Source organism: Megachile rotundata, chromosome 14, assembly GCF_050947335.1.
Source record: "Megachile rotundata isolate GNS110a chromosome 14, iyMegRotu1, whole genome shotgun sequence".
In the NCBI taxonomy this organism is placed as follows: domain Eukaryota; kingdom Metazoa; phylum Arthropoda; class Insecta; order Hymenoptera; family Megachilidae; genus Megachile; species Megachile rotundata.
In genome coordinates this window covers 9,033,611-9,052,750 of record NC_134996.1, presented here as the reverse complement: position 1 = coordinate 9,052,750, position 19,140 = coordinate 9,033,611, and the positions used below count along the sequence as shown (strand labels likewise).

Here is a 19,140-nt window from a genome sequence, read left to right as displayed (position 1 = left end):
AACTACAACGCGTGAAATTATCAATGCGTGGAATTACGACGCGTGGAATTACCAATACATAGAACTGCAACTTGTGAAATTACCACGCGTGAAATTATTTGTGCATTGAGTTATGAAACGTGGAATTACAGCATGTGGATTTATCAATACATGGAATTACAACGCGTAGAATTACCAATGCGTAGAACTACAACGCGCGAAATTAGCAATGCGTGGAGTTACAACGCGTGAAATTATCAATGCATGGAATTACGACGCGTGGAGTTACCAATACATAGAACTGCAACTTGTGAAATTACCACGCGTGAAATTATTTGTGCATAGAGTTATGAAACGTGGAATTACAGCATGTGGATTTATCAATACATGGAATTACAATGCGTAGAATTACCAATGCGTAGAACTACAACGCGCGAAATTAGCAATGCGTGGAGTCACAACGCGTGAAATTATCAATGCGTGGAATTACAACGCGCGAAATTATCAATACATGGAATTACAACGCGTGAAATTATCAATGCATGGAATTACAGCGCGTGAAATTATCAATGCGTAGAACTGCAACGCGCGAAATTATCAATGCGTGGAGTTACAACGCGTGAAATTATCAATACATGGAATTACAACGCGCAAAATTATCAATGCAAAGAATTACAACGCGTGAAATTATCAATGCGTGGAATTACAACGCGTAAAATTATCAATGCGTGAAATTACGACGCGTGGAATTACCAATCCATTGACTTGCAACTCGTGAAATTATCAATACGTGAAATTACAATGCCTGAAATTATGAGGAATAAAAGTGATTCTCCCCTAAAAATAACCCTCAAATTTTCTTCTCACATCTCACTTAACTAAAAATAATAACCCTAAAAAATCAGTCTACATCAGAATTCGTGTCCAAATGAATGTTTGAATTCCATTAAATGTACAATTTACCACAGTCTAGTTGCTTCCTGTTCCCCATAAATAAACCCACAAAATCCATACTTTTGCATAACTAATACCTTTTAGGCTACAGTATCTCAATTTAATATACCATCAAACTCTTATAATTCCAAATTAACTATAATTCCTTTGTAATATCAAATTCCACCTCACTTTCACATATCGCCATTTTGCAATATTTCAATCCGTTTTAATTTTATACCCCTAACTGTGCAACCAGAACAGTACTTGTATGTCACATTCATACGTTTTCAAAGTGACTTCAAAAACCCTTCTAAAATATTTGCCTCAATACTTCATATTGATCATTTCAAGTGCAATTTTGCCACAAAATATTGCTTCTATTTAACTCGATATTTCTGCATTCAATCCTCACGTTTGACGATAAAGTTTCAAGTTTATTCCGCACACGTACCTCACCGTGTACCTCCACGTCAGAAAACACCCTCACGTGGATTAACAAGGTCGATAACTTCTACGAAATTGACCGTGCTTTATAGTTGTCGGCAAGAATGAAAAACGATTGAGAATAGATTGATGGTCGGGGGCAACAAGTGCGAGGAAATCGTGTTGTCGTATCAATAGAAACCGGGTAAACACCGAATTAGGTTATAAAAGACGGAGTATGGAATAAGATTATCTTTATTGCTAGTCGATACTCGCATAAACTATACGTTCAAACAAGAAATCTTTTGCACTAAAGGCCTCAATCTTTATCGAACATTAAACAAACAAGTAAATAATTCTCCTACAATTATTACGTCCACAATGCAATTTCCGTTTACAATACAATTACTCCTGAAGCTGATAAAGCTCACTCGCAACGGCGCCATTGTTACCATCAAAATCCAGTTTGCGGCAGTTATTGAAACACCGCTCGCATGATCTTTCAGCTCGGTTAAACCAACGCTACCCAGATTTACCAACGTTCCATAAAATTGATTATGATCCTTGGTTTCCATGCTGTGTGCCTGACACTTTAACGCACAACGAAAGTCCTGCAGCCATTAACTGTTACGCTTATGTTACCTATTTGTCCTTTATGCATTGTTCTTCCTGCAATACTGCATAATCGAATCGAAACACTTGAACGTAATCAGTTCTCGTTACAGAGATATCGGGTCAATCGTGAATGTAGTCGGGGAATCGGGGTTACTATGTGACAGCGTCGAACGCAGCGTCACGAGTGCCACCTAGCGTCCAGCAATCGATTGTGTTTTTCATTCACGCGATTTCAGCGTGCGTTATACACGTATCGGTCAGTTCAGTTTCATCCCCTCGGGCATAGCTATTTCCGGAATAAACAGGAAACCCTGGCGGCTGTGCTTCGATCGTCCGAAGTTATGGCACGCAGAGTCAACGTATCCGAATGAATATCGGGGGAAAGTTCGGAGCACAGAGGTACAAGCTGGTGATAAAGCTAAACAGAACGAAAAGTCGAAAGTGGAAAGTGTGTGACTCCGATGAGGCCGGAGATTGTCCGTGAAGCAGGAAGAAGGAAAAGAGGGTGGGAGTGTGACGCGTACGAAGGGGGATGTTACCGGAGACGGTGGGCGAACATTGCGGTCCAAAGGGATGTTGGAGAGAGAGAGGGGTAGATACTGGCGTAATACGAGGGAGAAGGGATAGAACGGGGTGCCAGAAGGTAGGGGACGAATAGTTAGGGTGGGTGGATAGTCGGGGTAGTGGGTCGGTTGGTTGGTTTGCGTGGAGGAACTGCGCGGCAGTCGAGGCCGCGAGGCTCAGTGCTGGGGAGCGCGGCATCGCGATGCGTCGTCTTCTTGCCGCACTTGCTCACGGCATTTCTCGTGACAGTTTCGTTATCCGCGTGTGTCTCGAGTGACATCGTGTGTCCCTACCCTGCATGTTCCTAGTTGCCTAGTCTCCTTCCGCACGCGTTTCGACCGCATGTCTTGCGCGAGTGCGTTCAGTGTCAGCCCGCGACGGATCAGTGACGTGAATCGGTTAGCAATGAACGCGCGAGTACCGGTCGGAGCCACGCGGTGGCCGAGAGGGTAACCTGGAGGAGCGGATTAACGAGCTCCTACGCGGCATGGAGATGGATCCGTATGCCGTCGGTTGGCCGTCTCAAGGTCATGGTGTCGGCGGCGTTACCGGAGGTGTCGCCGCCACTGGAAACAGCGGCAACGTGAGCGACGGTGCGAACACCATACCGCGATGCTGGAGCAGACCTTGCAGATCGACCGATCCGTCACCGATGCGGCCGATCGAGCACAGCATGCGCTCCACCGAATCGATGAGATCGATGGAGTCGATGAGATCGATCGACTCGGTGATCCGTCAGCCGTCCGCGGACCCTATGCGGACCTCCATGGAACACCATCAGTCGAGCAGGTCCATAGAAGCAATGGGTAGATCCATCGATCAGATACGCACCGAACAGCTGAGGTCCGATCATCCGGCCACGTCTTCTTCGATGTCCACACCGATGAGGACCGGGGTGGAACATCACGCGATGCGCGCTATAGAGCATCCGTGTCGATTGAAAGATCACGCCAGCTACATGCACGACCATCACTTCGGCCGGATGCACGATCATGGATGTAGGTCCGTCGAACACGTATCACGGATGCTGGAACACCGTCTTCACGAACAACATCCCGGCAGACAGTCACTTGAGCAGACACCTTGTCGGCCAATCGAACATCCTCCGGTACGACCTCCGCCCGTCAACTATTCTTGCCGGCCTCTCGATCATGCTCCCGGAAGACCCATACCGATGGACTGTGTCATATACGGCCCGCATTCTCATCCTCCGCCAAGGTTACCCAGCGAGAGCCCCTTTCGCGTTAACTGCCCTGTGCATAGCCCCTTTCGGTACCGATTCCCTAATGGCGCTGGCACTGATTATCATTCGCATCAGGTAAGAAAAATTTGCAAACCTATCTACAATACTGCATTTTACTCTAAATAATCTTCTGGAATCTTTGTTATTTTATGTATGGTGGAACTGGATGATTCATCCTAGTTCCAAGGATTCTAGTCTGCTGTACTCTTTGTATATCTTCGTTTGTAAAAGTATTAGCTGTTCAAGTTTCTACGTTCAGTTTAACTGAACAGATGTGGTGTGAGTGATCATTTTCCACATCTTTTGGGTAGCTCCTATTATATGCTGTGAGACATCATAATTTCATTCTAGGTCCTATGTTCCCTCTGCAAATCTCTCTCTATAAACTGTGTTAGGTGTTCAAGTTTCTTAGGTGTTCAGTATAACTGATCAGATGTGGATATTTTATCTTAGTAAATGATCTTTTCCCACATCTTTTGGATAGCATGAACCTATGTGCAGTTGTACCACAATTTTATCCTAGGTCTCCTTTACAAACCTTGTTAACCCTTTAAGTTCTATGTTCATTCCAAACACACATACTGAATTTTGTATCTGAAGACCTTGTGTGAAATCTGATCTCTCCATAAATCTATTATTTGAACTCCAAAGTTAGAATACTGTATCTAGATTGTAGCACCTAAATTGTTACACCTGATGTTCCATCATTCACAAAAGCAAACTTTTTGACTCCTTTCTATCTTTCATCATCATTCTACCTTTCATCAGGCATTGTAGTCTTTTCCAGACATTTTGGACTTGACTGTTAACCTTGCAAAGGGTAGATCCCTAGTTTCGACTACAATTCGCCACTGCAATCAGTGTTTCGTTCAAAACTACCTTTCAGACTAACCGTTTCACTCCTAAGGCTTGTGGGACTTGCATATTCCTTTGTTGTTTAACTTCTCTCATTTCTCTCTTGTTTGTAACGTGTGTCTAAATAAAGGACTCCGGAAGGGATTAATTGCAGCTCTGTTTAATTTCTTGCACTAATCTTGTGTAAATAATAGCATTGCAGTTTGGCGAGTCATGGTTTCATATCCAATGAGACTTTCCTTTATGAATTTTCAGAATTTTCGGTTTCTTATGAATTCATTATATTTCTTGTGTACTCATATTTGGGAGATTTGGGATTTGGGAGATTTCAGATTTGGGAGATTTGAGATTTGGGATTTGGGAGATTTGGGATTTGGGAGATTTGGGATTTGGGAGATTTGGGATTTGGGAGATTTGGGATTTGGGAGATTTGGGATTTGGGAGATTTGGGATTTGGGAGATTTGGGATTTGGGAGATTTGGGATTTGGGAGATTTGGGATTTGGGAGATTTGGGATTTGGGAGATTTGGGATTTGGGAGATTTGGGATTCGGTAAAGTGGAATTATCGCGCCCCCAATTACCAAGCGTTGTATTACCACGCTCTCGAATTACCAAGCGGTGTATTACCACGCGTTGTATTACCACGCCCCTGGATCACCACGCGTTGTATTACCACGCCCCTGGATCACCACGCGTTGTATTACCACGCCCCTGGATCACCACGCGTTGTATTACCACGCTCCTGAATCACCAAGCGTTGTATTACCACGCTCTCGAATTACCAAGCGGTGTATTACCACGCGTTGCATTACCACACCCCTGAATCACCACGCGTTGCATTACCACGCCCCTGAATCACCACGCGTTGTATTACCACGCTCCTGAATCACCAAGCGTTGTATTACCACGCTCCTGAATCACCAAGCGTTGTATTACCACACCCCCATTTACCAAGCGTTGTATTACCACGCTCTCGAAATACCAAGCGGTGTATTACCACGCGTTGCATTACCACGCCCCTGAATCACCACGCGTTGCATTACCAAGCACCTGAATCACCACGCGTTGTATTACCACGCTCCTGAATCACCAAGCGTTGTATTACCACGCCTACAAATCGGTTTCTTATGAATTCGGGGCGATTGATTTAGGACAAGGTTAACCTAAGTAAATTCAGTATCATGTTTCCCACTTTTTCCCCGAAACTTTTCTTGATAAAAGTGAGGAGGAATACCAGATGACGTGGAACAATGTTACGTAAGGGAAATTGAAAGCATGTAAATCCTGTCCGATCTTTTCTGTCATTGAATTGCAAATGCCCATAAATTCGACAAGAAATATTGTTTGGCTAAATGATCTCTGCGTTTTACATGATATTAACATTCTGCATGTACTGCCCCGTTCCATGTACCGGAAATACGGTTTATCATGCGTGTGCAGTTTTCAGACCGTATTACGGATTACAGTCCATCAAAATTTTGCATATCGTTTACACACTTATTTAACTTGTACTCGAGAGATTTTAATGGGATAACGCTAAGTTCTATCATTCACATAATTGACGATTCTGTCGCCTAATTTTATCTAAAATTTGTGATCAAATATATTTTCAAAACAGTATCATTCACATGATTGACGATTCGCCTAATTTTATCTAAAATTGTATCTAAAATTTGTGATCAAATATATTTTCATAACAGTATCATTCACCTAATTGATGATTCGCCTAATTTTATCTAAAATTGTATCTAAACTTTGTGATCAAATATATTTTCAAAACAATATTTTCAAAGCAGCATTTTTTCTTTTATAAAATGTTTCCAGTATTGAATTTTTGTAGAGTTGTTGTTGAACTTTGAAATCAAACAATTCTGCTTTAAGTAGTAAATGACATTATATTTTATTAAAAAAAATATTTCTACAATTTTATTTATAGAAGAGCAAAATTATTTTGATAGCAATGAGAATAAATCGAGTACGTGGAATGTGACCTTTTCGATTGTTACTAGTTAACAATGTTTGTGGAAACTCTGGTTCAAACATGAAAGTGATACTTTGTGTGGTGTAATTAAGGATTCTCTAATGAACTAAAATTCACTCTAAAATTAATTCCGTTAATTTACATGCACGGCGCAACAGGAAACTGATTAACTTCGCCTTCGTAAATTTCATATGAAAGAAATTTTTGATATATTTGCAATGGAACATTTTTTCGGGGAAGCTTGTTAAAACGATTATATTTTCATTTTTTCATTATTTTTTTTTTTGAAGTTTCTCTTTTGTGGAACGTTATTTTGATGAAAATTATTTTGACGTAATGTAACATTTTTGGGTTTTAGAAGATTGTTGTAATTTTATGAAGTTGTATGATTTCCAAGTTTCTAAATTCTCAAATTTCCAAATTTTCATGCTTCAAAGTTCTCAATGTTCCAATTTCTCAAAGTTCCAAATTCTCAAATTACCAAATTCTCAAGTTTCCAATTTCTCAAATTACCAAATTCTCAAGCTTCCAATTTCTCAAAGTTCCAAATTCTCAAGTTTCAAAATTCTCAAAGTTCCAAATTCTCAAGTTTCAAAATTCTCAAAGTTCCAATTTCTTAAGTTTCCAAATTCTCAAATTACCAAAGTCTCAAGTTTCCATATTCTCAAATTACCAAATTCTCAAGTTTCTATTTTCTCAAATTACCAAATTCTCAAGTTCCCAAATTCTCAAGTTTCCAATTTCTCAAATTACCAAATTCTCAAGCTTCCAATTTCTCAAAGTTCCAAATTCTCAAGTTTCAAAATTCTCAAAGTTCCAAATTCTCAAGTTTCAAAATTCTCAAAGTTCCAAATTCTCAAGTTTCAAAATTCTCAAAGTTCCAATTTCTTAAGTTTCCAAATTCTCAAATTACCAAAGTCTCAAGTTTCCATATTCTCAAATTACCAAATTCTCAAGTTTCTATTTTCTCAAATTACCAAATTCTCAAGTTCCCAAATTCTCAAAGTTCCAATTTCTCAAAGTTCCAATTTCTCAAATTTCCAAATCCTCATATTTCCAAATCCTCAAATTCCCAAATCCTCAAATTCCCAAATCCTCAAATTTCCAAATCCTCAAATTTTCAACCTCTCAACGTTCCAAACTTCTAAGTCCACAATCCTCAACATTTCCACCCCCAACTTCTGAAGCTTGCAGATCTCAAATCGTCAAACTTTAACATTTCCAAATTCCCAAATTCCCAAATTCCAAATCTCACGAGTATCCGTCTTGTCGTCAGAAACTAGCTCGTATAATGCACGAGTCCTTTGCAAATGCATAGAATAAAGTATCACTTGAGTGAGTACTATTCGAATCCCATTGAATGAAACTTTTGTATCGAAATTAAGTCTGATTTGTGAATACATATTGACCTTAATCTTATCCTTGATACTTTATTCACTAATCATGGTACTGAAACTTGTCTCTTGTTTCACTTTTGGTATACTTACATTTGACGTCGATAATTTTGCATTTGATTTAATGCACTATATACTTGAACGTTATTTAACTTTAAGCTTAAGCGAATATATTGTAAGGAGTATTTAACAAAATAAATTTAAGTTAATAAGTTTGCATTTAATTTTGCATTAAAGTCAATAATTTTGCATTTAATTTTGCATTAAAGTTAATAATTTTGCATTTAATTTTGCATTAAAGTCAATAATTTTGCATTTAATTTTGCATTAAAGTTAATAATTTTGCATTTAATTTAAGGCATTCTATACTTGAACGTAATTTAACTTGAGCTTCAGTAAATGCATTGTAAGGAATGTTTATCAGAATAAGTTTAAGAAAATTATTGCTTCAAATTAAATTTTTAGTTCAAGAATATTCATATTAGTGTTTTTTAAAACAATTTTAAAATTAAACAAATGATACTGTATATTTAACTAATATTTAAGATTTATTTATTTATTTATAATGTACTAGAAAAATGTCTATAAGACTGTCATCTTATGATGAGAAAGTTATTTAATTGTTTATTGCATTCTGTTATAATTTAGAAAAAGAAGAAAGTGTGTTTAGAACCTCTAACAAACAGGAATAATAAAAACAACAATAATTAAAAATATTCTGTAACACCACACAAATACTCTCTATAAATAATAAATATAATAAATTTCTATTTATAGAAAAACTGTATCTGTGTCTGTAATTTATAGAAAAACTGTATCTGTGTCTGTAATTTATAGAAAAATTGCACTTCTTGCCATGAAATTTATAATTATCATATATCTACCAAATAGCAACAAGAACAAAACATTAACTCACAAATAAAATTAAAAAAAATAAATGTAGATTTCTATTCAACTTCAAAAAAATTCATAATCGAAGAACATCAGCAAATGAGTGCTGGACCATCCAGTATTTCTCCAATTTCGCAATTGCAGCGTTTCCATAGCTACCTTTGAGTAATTAAAGTTTAAATACCTGAATGGGCACTGTTCGTTTTGTTTGATAGCTTCATAATTACGTAATAATTGCATCGGTATTACGCGAAACATGAATGAACAGCGCTTATCAATACTGAAAGTTGACACCATAACGGGAAGCTCATGAACTGACACGTATTGATATTACTCCATATTATATTTACCCGTGACAAACAGTGTTCAAGGATTTAAGTACGTTCTGTTAGGGGAATAATGATCGGAGAATTAGAAACAACTGTGATTTCGAACACAGTGACGTATACAGAGATGTACATTGATTGTATATTGATTTCGGAGTAGATGGATTTGTGTGATTTAGGGATTTGAGTATGTAGAAATTTGGAAGTGTAGGGATTTGGGGATATGGGGGTTGCTGGACTGTTTTAGTTTGTGGACTAAGGGGTTTCTGGGCTATTTGGATTTGGAGATATTGGGATTTTGGGGATATGAAGGTTTCTGGACTGTTTCAGTTTGGGGACAAAGGGGTTTCTGGACTGTTTAGATTTGGGATCATAGGGATTTGGGAAAATCAAGGTTTTTGGACTATTTTAGTTCCAGGACAAAGGGGTTTCTGGACTATTTCGATTCGAGCAGATAAGAATTAAGAAATATAGGGATTTGGGGACATGAAGGTTTCTGGACTCTTCCAGTTTGGGGACAATGGGGTTTATGAGCTAATTTAGTCTTGGGGATATAGAGATTTGGGAATATGAAGGTTTTAGACTCTTTAAATTTGAGAACAAAAGGGTTTCTAGACTATTTGGATTTGGGGACACAGGGATTTGGGGATATTGGGAGTTGGAGACATGAAGGTTGTTGGACTGTTTTAGTTTGAGAATAAATAGGTTTCTGGGATATTTGGATTTGGGTACATAGGAATTTGAGGATATAGGGATTTGGGCATATGAAGGTTTCTGGACTGATTCAGTTTGAGGACAAATTGGGTTGCAGAGCTATTTGGATTTGGGAATGCAAGGATTTGTGGACATAGCAGGTTTTCGACTGATTTAGTTTGCAGATGAAGGGATTTTTGTGCAATTTAGATTTGGGGACATAGGAATCTGTGAATGTAGAGATTTGAAAATATAGGAATTTGGAGGTACAGAAATTTGACGATGTGACAATGTGACTATTTGTGTTAGGCAAACTGAATTTCTAGAGGTATTAAGGTTGAAAGATGTAAGAATTTGGGGATATTGTGATGTTGGTCTACAATAATTTAGAACTTGAAGAATTTAGGGTCGTGGGAATTTGGAAACCATAATGGGGAACTTGGATACATAACATTTTGTGGACATTTTTGGACATATGGACTTGAAGATGTAGTAATTTGAGGACATAGGAACTTGCAGACGTAGTCATTTGGTGACATAGAAATTTATGGACAAAGCCGCATAAGGCTTTGAAACTATTACAATTTGAAGACATAAAGATTTGAGGGAACTTGAATTTGAGGTAATGTAGTTCAGGAGGAATCTAGTTCTTATTGTTAGTATATTTTCTTAGTATATTATAACAAATTGGTCAATAATTTAAGCGACATACTATTGTCCACCATCTTGTACATCCTTATCTACTTTAGAGTATATAAATTCTCTTGCAATGCAAAAAAGTCATAAACCAGTATTGTTATGAAATTTGATGTTGTAATAATACTTTATAAACATTAACCTTGAAATTAATAATAACATTAACATTAACTTTGAAATTAACATTAACATTAATATTAACCTTGAAATTAATATTAACATTAACATTAACTTTGAAATTGACATTAACATTAACATTAACCTTGAAATTACAATTAATATTAACATTAGCCTTGAAATTAATATTAACATTAATATTAACGTTGAAATTACTATTAACATTAACATTAGCCTTGAAATAAATATTAACATTACCATTAGCCTTGAAATTAATATTAACATTAATATTAACGTAGAAATTAATATTAACATTAACATTAGCCTCGAAATAAATATTAACATTACCATTAGCCTTGAAATTAATATTAACATTATTACTAACGTTGAAATTACTATTAACATTAACATTAACCTTGAAATTAATTGACATTAGCATTAGCCTTGAAATTAATATTAACATTATTACTAACGTTGAAATTACTATTAACATTAACATCAGCCTCGAAATAAATATTAACATTACCATTAGCCTTGAAATTAATATTAACATTAATATTAACGTAGAAATTAATATTAACATATAACATTAACCTTGAAATTAACATTAACATTACCATTAGCCTTGAAATTAATATTAAAATTAACATTAACCTTACTATCAACATTATTATAAACAACACCTATTATAAAATTTAAAAAAATAACAACGGATGAGTTAAAGACGAACATCGTCAGCAAAATTCCCGAGGCTAAAGTTTTATAAAAACGTCTGATACGCACGAGTGGAGTCGAGCTGACGATTTCGGCCATTTTCAGCCGTACATAAATCACAAAGTTCGCAAAATGGCGGTGGGGAGCGGAAATGGCCGATCAGATTGCCAAATCGGGATAGGAACGCGGATCTTTTACTTAAGCTCTTAAGCTTATCGAGGAATTTCTTTGTTTTGGATTTCCGTGTCCTAAACGACATCCCCGTCAGCGTTATGAGGCAATACTGATTCTGCAAACGGAAGAATCTCGATATATTGCAGGAACGTGAAATTTCAAATTTTGCAGAGTCATTCGATCTGAAATACGACAGAAACATGCCACGGAACTGGAAGATGTAATTTCTGGCACTTTTCTAGAAACGTTCGATCAAATCGCTGAATCGGGATTCGAGTTTTCTTGCCCGCAGCGCGGGCACTTTAACCAATTAAGGTATCCAGGTCATCGTCGAATTTCTTCTTTCTAAATTACTTAAATTCGAATGTCCGCGTGTGCGAGCCTTGAGGGAAATTCAGAAGTGGCTTTCAACAATTTTTTGATTAATTTAGGTCATCGTTAATTTGTTAATCGCCGCAGTGTAATTTGACCTTTGAACCGTTTGCACCTGAAGAAATATACTAAAATGAATTTTAATAATGTACTCGCATATTGCAGAAATATAGGCCTCGAGAAATAATTTAATTCAGAGAAATTCTTTAGATGTTGCAACTGTTTTTGCTTAAAAATTATTTTGTGTTTTAATTTATTTGTTAAATGATATATTCAAATTATGAGATCAAGATATATTGAAATTAATACATTGTGTTGTAGTGTATGTTTGAGTACACTGCACTCATTGATTTTCATAATGCAGGAAATGTACATATGCGTTACTCATATGGGTAGAGTACTCATATTTGGGAAATTTTGGATTTGGGAGAGTTGGGATTCGGGAAAGTCGAATTATCGCGCCCCCAATTACCAAGCGTTGTATTACCACGCTCTCGAAGTACCAAGCGGTGTATTACCACGCCCCCGAATTACCACGCGTTGCATTACCACGCCTCTGAATCACCACGCGTTGTATTACCACGTCCCCGAATTACCACGCGTTGTATTACCACGCCCCCGAATTACCAAGCGTTGTATTACTACACCCCCCGAATTACCAAGCGTTGCATTACCACGCCCCCGAATTACCAAGCGTTGTATTACTACGCCCCCGAATCACCAAGGGTTGCATTACCACGCCCCCGAATTACCACGCGTTGTATTTCCACGCCTCGAATCACCACGCGTTGTATTACCACGCCCCCGAATCACCACGCGTTGTATTACCACGCCTCCGAATTACCAAGCGTTGTATTACTACGCCCCCGCATTACTACGCGTTGTATTACCACGCCCCGAACTACTACATATTGCATTACCACGCCCCCGAGTCGCAACGCGTTGTATTACCACGCCCCCGAATAACCACGCGTTGTATTACTACGCCTCCGAATTACCACGCGTAGTATTTCCACAACCCCAAATTACCACGCGTTGTATTACTACGCCCCTCAATTACCACGCACGCGAATTACCAAATTATAATTTTTAAATTATATATGGGAGATTTGGGATGTGGCAAATTTGGAATGATGTGACTCATACGAATAGTACACCTAGTGTACTCATATGAGTGGAGTAAAGTGTGTTATAAGATATTTATTGTAAAACATAAAGATGTAAAAATGTAGACATTTTAGATACCAGAAATCCAGCACTACTGTACTATAAACACCTACGAATGTCAAATGTATAAATATTATACTACATCACATACAGGCACCCCTTTCACATTACACATATGTATAAACTTGACAAATGAGCTTCCCTAAGTGACATAATTAACTCAAACCGCAATTTCCACAGAAAAATGAACATTCAGTTAAAATGCAGTACCTCAACATAGTCATTATTTACGTTAACAGTACACCCGAGTTTTGAAACGTCCACGAAACTGAGGACAGAATTTTGAACACATTTACCGTGAAGTACTCGTGCAAGCACTTAATTGCTTCTAGATTATACGTATAATGCAAAAACGTTTAATTGTCCGGTGTTCCAGCATGCTGAGGTGGAAAGCTGTTTTCTTGGGGAGTCGTTTAAGCTCATTTTAGAAACGGTAAAAGAATAGGACCGGTTTGTTCTTATTTCACTACTATCCAACTGCTCTAACAAGGCTTATAACGATATCGCGGTTGCGACCATCGCCATCGCTAAAGACCTGAGTCTTTGCGGTTTTCATCGCAATAGGCGATTAAAACTTATTTAGTTTATGGGTAATGTTTGTGGATGGTGGTGTGGGGTGGATGAGGAGGTGGAAATCTGAGGGTTGGGAGATTTGGAATTTGGGAGATTTGGGATTTGGGAGATTTAGGATTTGGTAAATTGGAATTACTGCGCCTACGAATTACCACGCGTTGTATTACCACGCCCTCGAATTACCACGCGTTGCATTACCACGCCCTCGAATTACCACGCGTTGCATTACCACGCTCCCGAATCACCACGCGTTGTATTACCACGCCCTCGAATTACCAAATGTTGTGTTACCACGCCCCCGAATTACCACGCGTTGTATTACCACGCCCTCGAATTACCACGCGTTGCATTACCACGCCCTCGAATTACCACGCGTTGCATTACCACGCTCCCGAATCACCACGCGTTGTATTACCACGCCCTCGAATTACCAAATGTTGTGTTACCACGCCCCCGAATTACCACGCGTTGTATTACCACGCCCTCGAATTACCAAGCGTTGTTTTACCACGCTCTCGAATCACCACGCGTTGTATTACCACGCCCTCAAATAACCACGCGTTGCACTACTACGCCCCCGAATTACCATGCGTTGTATTTCCACACCCCCGAATTACCACGTGTTGCATTACCAAGCCCCCGAATTACCACGCATTGTATTACTACGCCCTCGAATTACCACGCGTTGCACTACCACGCTCCCAAATCACCACGCGTTGTATTACCACGTCCCCGAATTACCACACGTTATATTTCCGCGCCCTTAAATTACCACGCGTTGTATTACCACTCCTCTGAATTACCACCCACCTGAATTACCGAATTATAATTATTAAATTATATTTGGGAGATTTGGGGTGTGGGAGATTTGGGACTTGGAAGATTTGGGATGTGGGATTTGGGGCTGCAGAAATTTGTGAATATAAGTACCTGAAGATGTTGTGATTTGAAACCATGTGGATTTGAATCTAGACATCTCTTGAACGTGGCGATCCAGATGTCTAGTAATCTACATACTTAGACATCTACATATGATGCAATCAGTGAATTTGAGGGATATAATGATCTAGGTGTCTAGGTGTCAAGGTGTCTATTTAGATATACAGATATCTATGCATCCAGCTGTCTACCTATCTAGATAATTTCAGCATCAAATTGTTCGAAGATTTAGGTATCTCATACCAAAATAACTTATATAATTATATAATTCATATAATTATTCTCATATAATTATGGTACAGAAATAACAATATAATACATATATCAGAAATTTTATTTTTAAAAAAGCTTGTAACTTAATCTTGTCTCTAACCACAATGCCCACTGTTCCCACCAATCCACTTTGTATTTTGTGAAACAAATTCGATCAACTGGAAGGTTTTATTTATTACTTTTTTTGTCTTTTGTTTTTGTTATTTTATACCATAGCCGCACAACTTTTCTCAAAGCTTTGACTGACATGATGGAAGTCTAACAAATAAAATATTGTCTATATATTTATTATGAATGTGGAAAACTGGAACAGTGGAGTTTCCTTGTTAGAAAGTAAATCAATACCGTTGTATAAACTTTTCTGTATTCATCGTTTTTTGGATATGCGAAATTAAATAAATATATATTGACTTATCTGCAAGTTTGAAATGTTTGCTCTACAATTTAAAAAAATTTTAAAAATACAGAAGCTGCAAAAACCTGACGTTCTAAAAATACAAAAATTTTGCACAATTGAATATTGTAAAATGTGAAAAATTCTCAGATTAAAAAAAACTATTTAAATATTTAAACTATATAAAAATTAGTTAATTAGTTAAAAATTAATTAAACTATTAAAAATTTGACAAATGTGAGAGCCTGTAAATTCGAGAATCTACTTTAAAATTCTAAAAATCTTTTCAAATTCCAAAAAACAATTTTCGTTCGAAAAAATGAAAGACTTCATGTGTGAAGATTATCAACCTATAAATTTCAAAATTAAGGAATTTCAGTAAGACGACAAGGAGATCGATTCCAACGAGTCACGATTCCCACTTGTACACGTCGTACAAATTTGCATGCCGGAGTGGTTCATAAATGGCAGCTACACGTGAGAATCGGTGAAACTCCCCGAGAAATCACTGCTTTACCTTTTCGTATTTCAGGCACGTAAGATAAGACGATGAGATCGTAAACGCGCGATGCTGACGTTTTTCCGTCGTTCTTTTCTGGATCGACGTAGGAAATACCAACACCAAGAAAAGGACAATTTAGATGTAATGCATTGAGGAGCTCTATAGATAAAATACCTGCGTTCTCAAACGAGATACAAAGAAAATTGTTGCGCTGGAACGGGTTGATTGTTTTATTAGGAAGGGAAGAATAGGAGAGCAGCTTTGATGATGCTTTTTAGGAAAATATATTGAAGGTTATAGTTCAGGTGTATAGTGTATAGTCAAGGTGATATATACCGAGAATTTTCAGAGTCACATAGTTCCAAATTTGCCACATCCCAAATTTCCCAAATATCATTTAATAATTATAATTCGGTAATTTGGGTGCGTGGGAATTGAGGGGTGTGGTAATACAACGCGTGGTAATTCGGGGGCGTGGTAATACAACGCGTGGAAATGCAACGCGTGGTAATTCGGGGGCGTGGTAATGCAACGCGTGGTAACTCGGGGGCGTGGTAGTGCAACGCGTGGTAGTTCGGGGGCGTGGTAATGCAACGCGTGGTAATTCGGGGGCGTGGTAATGCAACGCGTGGTAACTCGGGGGCGTGGTAGTGCAACGCGTGGTAGTTCGGGGCGTGGTAAAGCAACGCGTGGTAATTCGGGGGCGTGGTAATGCAACGCGTGGTAACTCGGGGGCGTGGTAGTGCAACGCGTGGTAGTTCGGGGCGTGGTAAAGCAACGCGTGGTAATTCGGGGGCGTGGTAATGCAATGCGTGAAAATTCGGGGGCGTGGTAATGCAACGCGTGAAAATTCGGGGGCGTGGTAATACAACGCTTGGTAATTCGAGAGCGTGGTAATACAACGCATGGTAATTCGGAGGCGCGGTAATTTCAATTTACCAAATCCCAAATCTGCCAAATCTCCCAAATCTCTAAAATTTCTACTCCCCACATCCCTATTTACCCATAGCTCTCACTATTCAACAAAGTATTAAACAAAATATGACAAGTTTCATAGTCGATCAATGAAGCCACCAAAAATCAGGCACCAAAAATCATCTTTCCCTCCAACCGAGCATAACCAAACCCTCCATTCACTAAAACAAAGAACCATGCATGACAAATTCATCCGTCGTTTTCATGATTCCATACGAAAAGATTAACTCGAGTATAAAATCATCGGTTCAGACTGTTTGATGCTCCCTTTTCGTTCTGCCAAGCGTACTTGATGACTCGTGTTCGTGATCCTTTTCTGTAACGGCTACAGACGTCTCCTGAGTTGCTCTTTTGTGCCGAACACGCGTGTTATAAAGTAGCTGTACATGGGTTGCTTATTATGCTCCCAGCTAAACTGAAGTGAAAGAACATTTTCTTCGTCGTGTAAGTCCATCGATCTTGGCACTCACGAATTTTCATTATTCTTTTTCAAAGTTGTCGGACTGGGACTACAAAATGAAGCTTGAAATATTATACTGTTGGTTATTGTTAGAACCATTGTCAGATATTGTTATAATAATATACTCTGAGTTATTGTTCACATGTGGAATTTGTGTAGATATTTGTCACATGTGACATTATATTATATAAGTTTCAGTTTTAAATTTGTGTCGTTTTCGATTTTAAATCTGTAGTATTTTCAATTTTAAAGTTTAGTTATTTTCAAGTTAGGTCTCAGGTACTGTTAGTTTTAAATTTAAGTAACTTTAAACTTCAATTCGTATTATTCTCAATTCTTAGACGCGGGGATATACGAGTACTAGCGAGAAAGACTTAGTCTTATGCGCCATCTAGCGGCGATGAGTGTAACTACAATAGTAGTATTCTTCCTTTTAAGTTAATATTGTTTTCAATTTTAAATTCCCATTATTTTCAAACTGCTTTCATTTTCAATTTTAAATTTGTATCGTCTTCAATTTGCATCCTGTACTATTTTTAATTTCAAATTCAAATTGTTTTCAAGTTTAAATTTCTACCATTTTTACGTTTAAATTGACATAACTTGAGTCTTCAATTTGCACTATTCTTTCTTTTAATGTCATATATACTCATTTTTAAAATTGTATCATTTTTTATTTAAATATGCATCACATTTAATATTTAGTTACCAGAATTTAAAACTTATAATTTATTTCTTAATTTTAAACATGCCTTTTCATTTTAAAAAATGAAATTGCGTTAAACATTTAAACTTGCATTATTTTAAACTCGTATTATTATTCACTTCAAATTTCATTTTAAAAAATGTTTAAAAAATTATCAGAACTTGAGCGACACACATCGACAAATTGAGTCTCGTTTCAGGTTTTTCCACGCGAAAATTCTTCACGATTTTCTTGTCTCTGTTGAACATCGTTTCCCATCAACAAATTTTCTTTTCAGTTTCGAAGTCGTCGCAGAAAAACAACGAACACGCGGACGAGAGAACAATAAGCACTTTCCAGTCAATTTACGTTCGACAACGAGGCCGAATTTTCCGTTCCAAGTTAAACGGTGATTTTTCCGTCTACGCGCGAACATTTTTACAGAAAGTGTAATCGAGCGAGTGACGAAGTTCTGTGAACTACGATTTAATATTACGTGGAAGCTTTTAGTCGAAAATATTAGGATCTGACTTCTTATGAAATTGACAATTTTTTATTAATAACTGAAATATTATTCATTGAAAAATCATATAAGTAGTTTACTGTGAATTTTTAGTAGTTTGTGGGGAATATATTATTTTTTAACTTCAATTTTGATAAATTTTGTTCAATGCACATTTTCATATTTCTTTACACGTTCTTCAATTTCTAAATTTCTGCATTTCAATATTCTTTAATTTTTATATTTCTACCTTTGAGTATTTTTAAATTATTGAATTATAGTCCTGGCAAGTTTCTGAGTTACTAAATGTACAAAATTATAAATTTATAATTCTTCAAGTTTTCGAAGTTTCACACTTTTAAATTTCTAAATTATATAAATTCTTAAGTCCCTTAATTCAAAATCTGTCAAGTCCCACATCGCACAGATCACAATTCTCTCAACTCCTAAATCACAAGGCTGTCAAATTTCCTAAGTTCTCATATTACCAACTCAAATCTCCCACGTTTAAAGTTACACAGGTATCAAATGTTACACGTTCCAACTCAGAAGAGTATCAAATTAAACAGGTTTCAACTCAGAAGGGTATCAAATTTCTCAAGTTCCAACTCAGAAGGGTATCAAATTTCACAGGGT

At 37.4% G+C, this 19,140-nt stretch overlaps 1 protein-coding gene across 9 annotated transcripts in view; it reads left to right on the top strand.

The window, feature by feature from the left end:
• CASK (peripheral plasma membrane protein CASK) overlaps positions 1–19,140 on the top strand; it is a 404,924-nt gene that overhangs the window by 142,844 nt on the left and 242,940 nt on the right. The window contains exon 1 of one of the 9 annotated variants that reach the window (XM_076539691.1): positions 2,687–3,835. The exons of the other annotated variants lie outside the window; for them this stretch is intronic. Coding sequence (XP_076395806.1) covers positions 3,005–3,835 — 831 coding nt within the window. The 5' untranslated portion in view covers positions 2,687–3,004. Of the gene's footprint in view, positions 1–2,686; positions 3,836–19,140 lie in introns of those variants that run through there. 9 annotated transcript variants of the gene reach the window in all.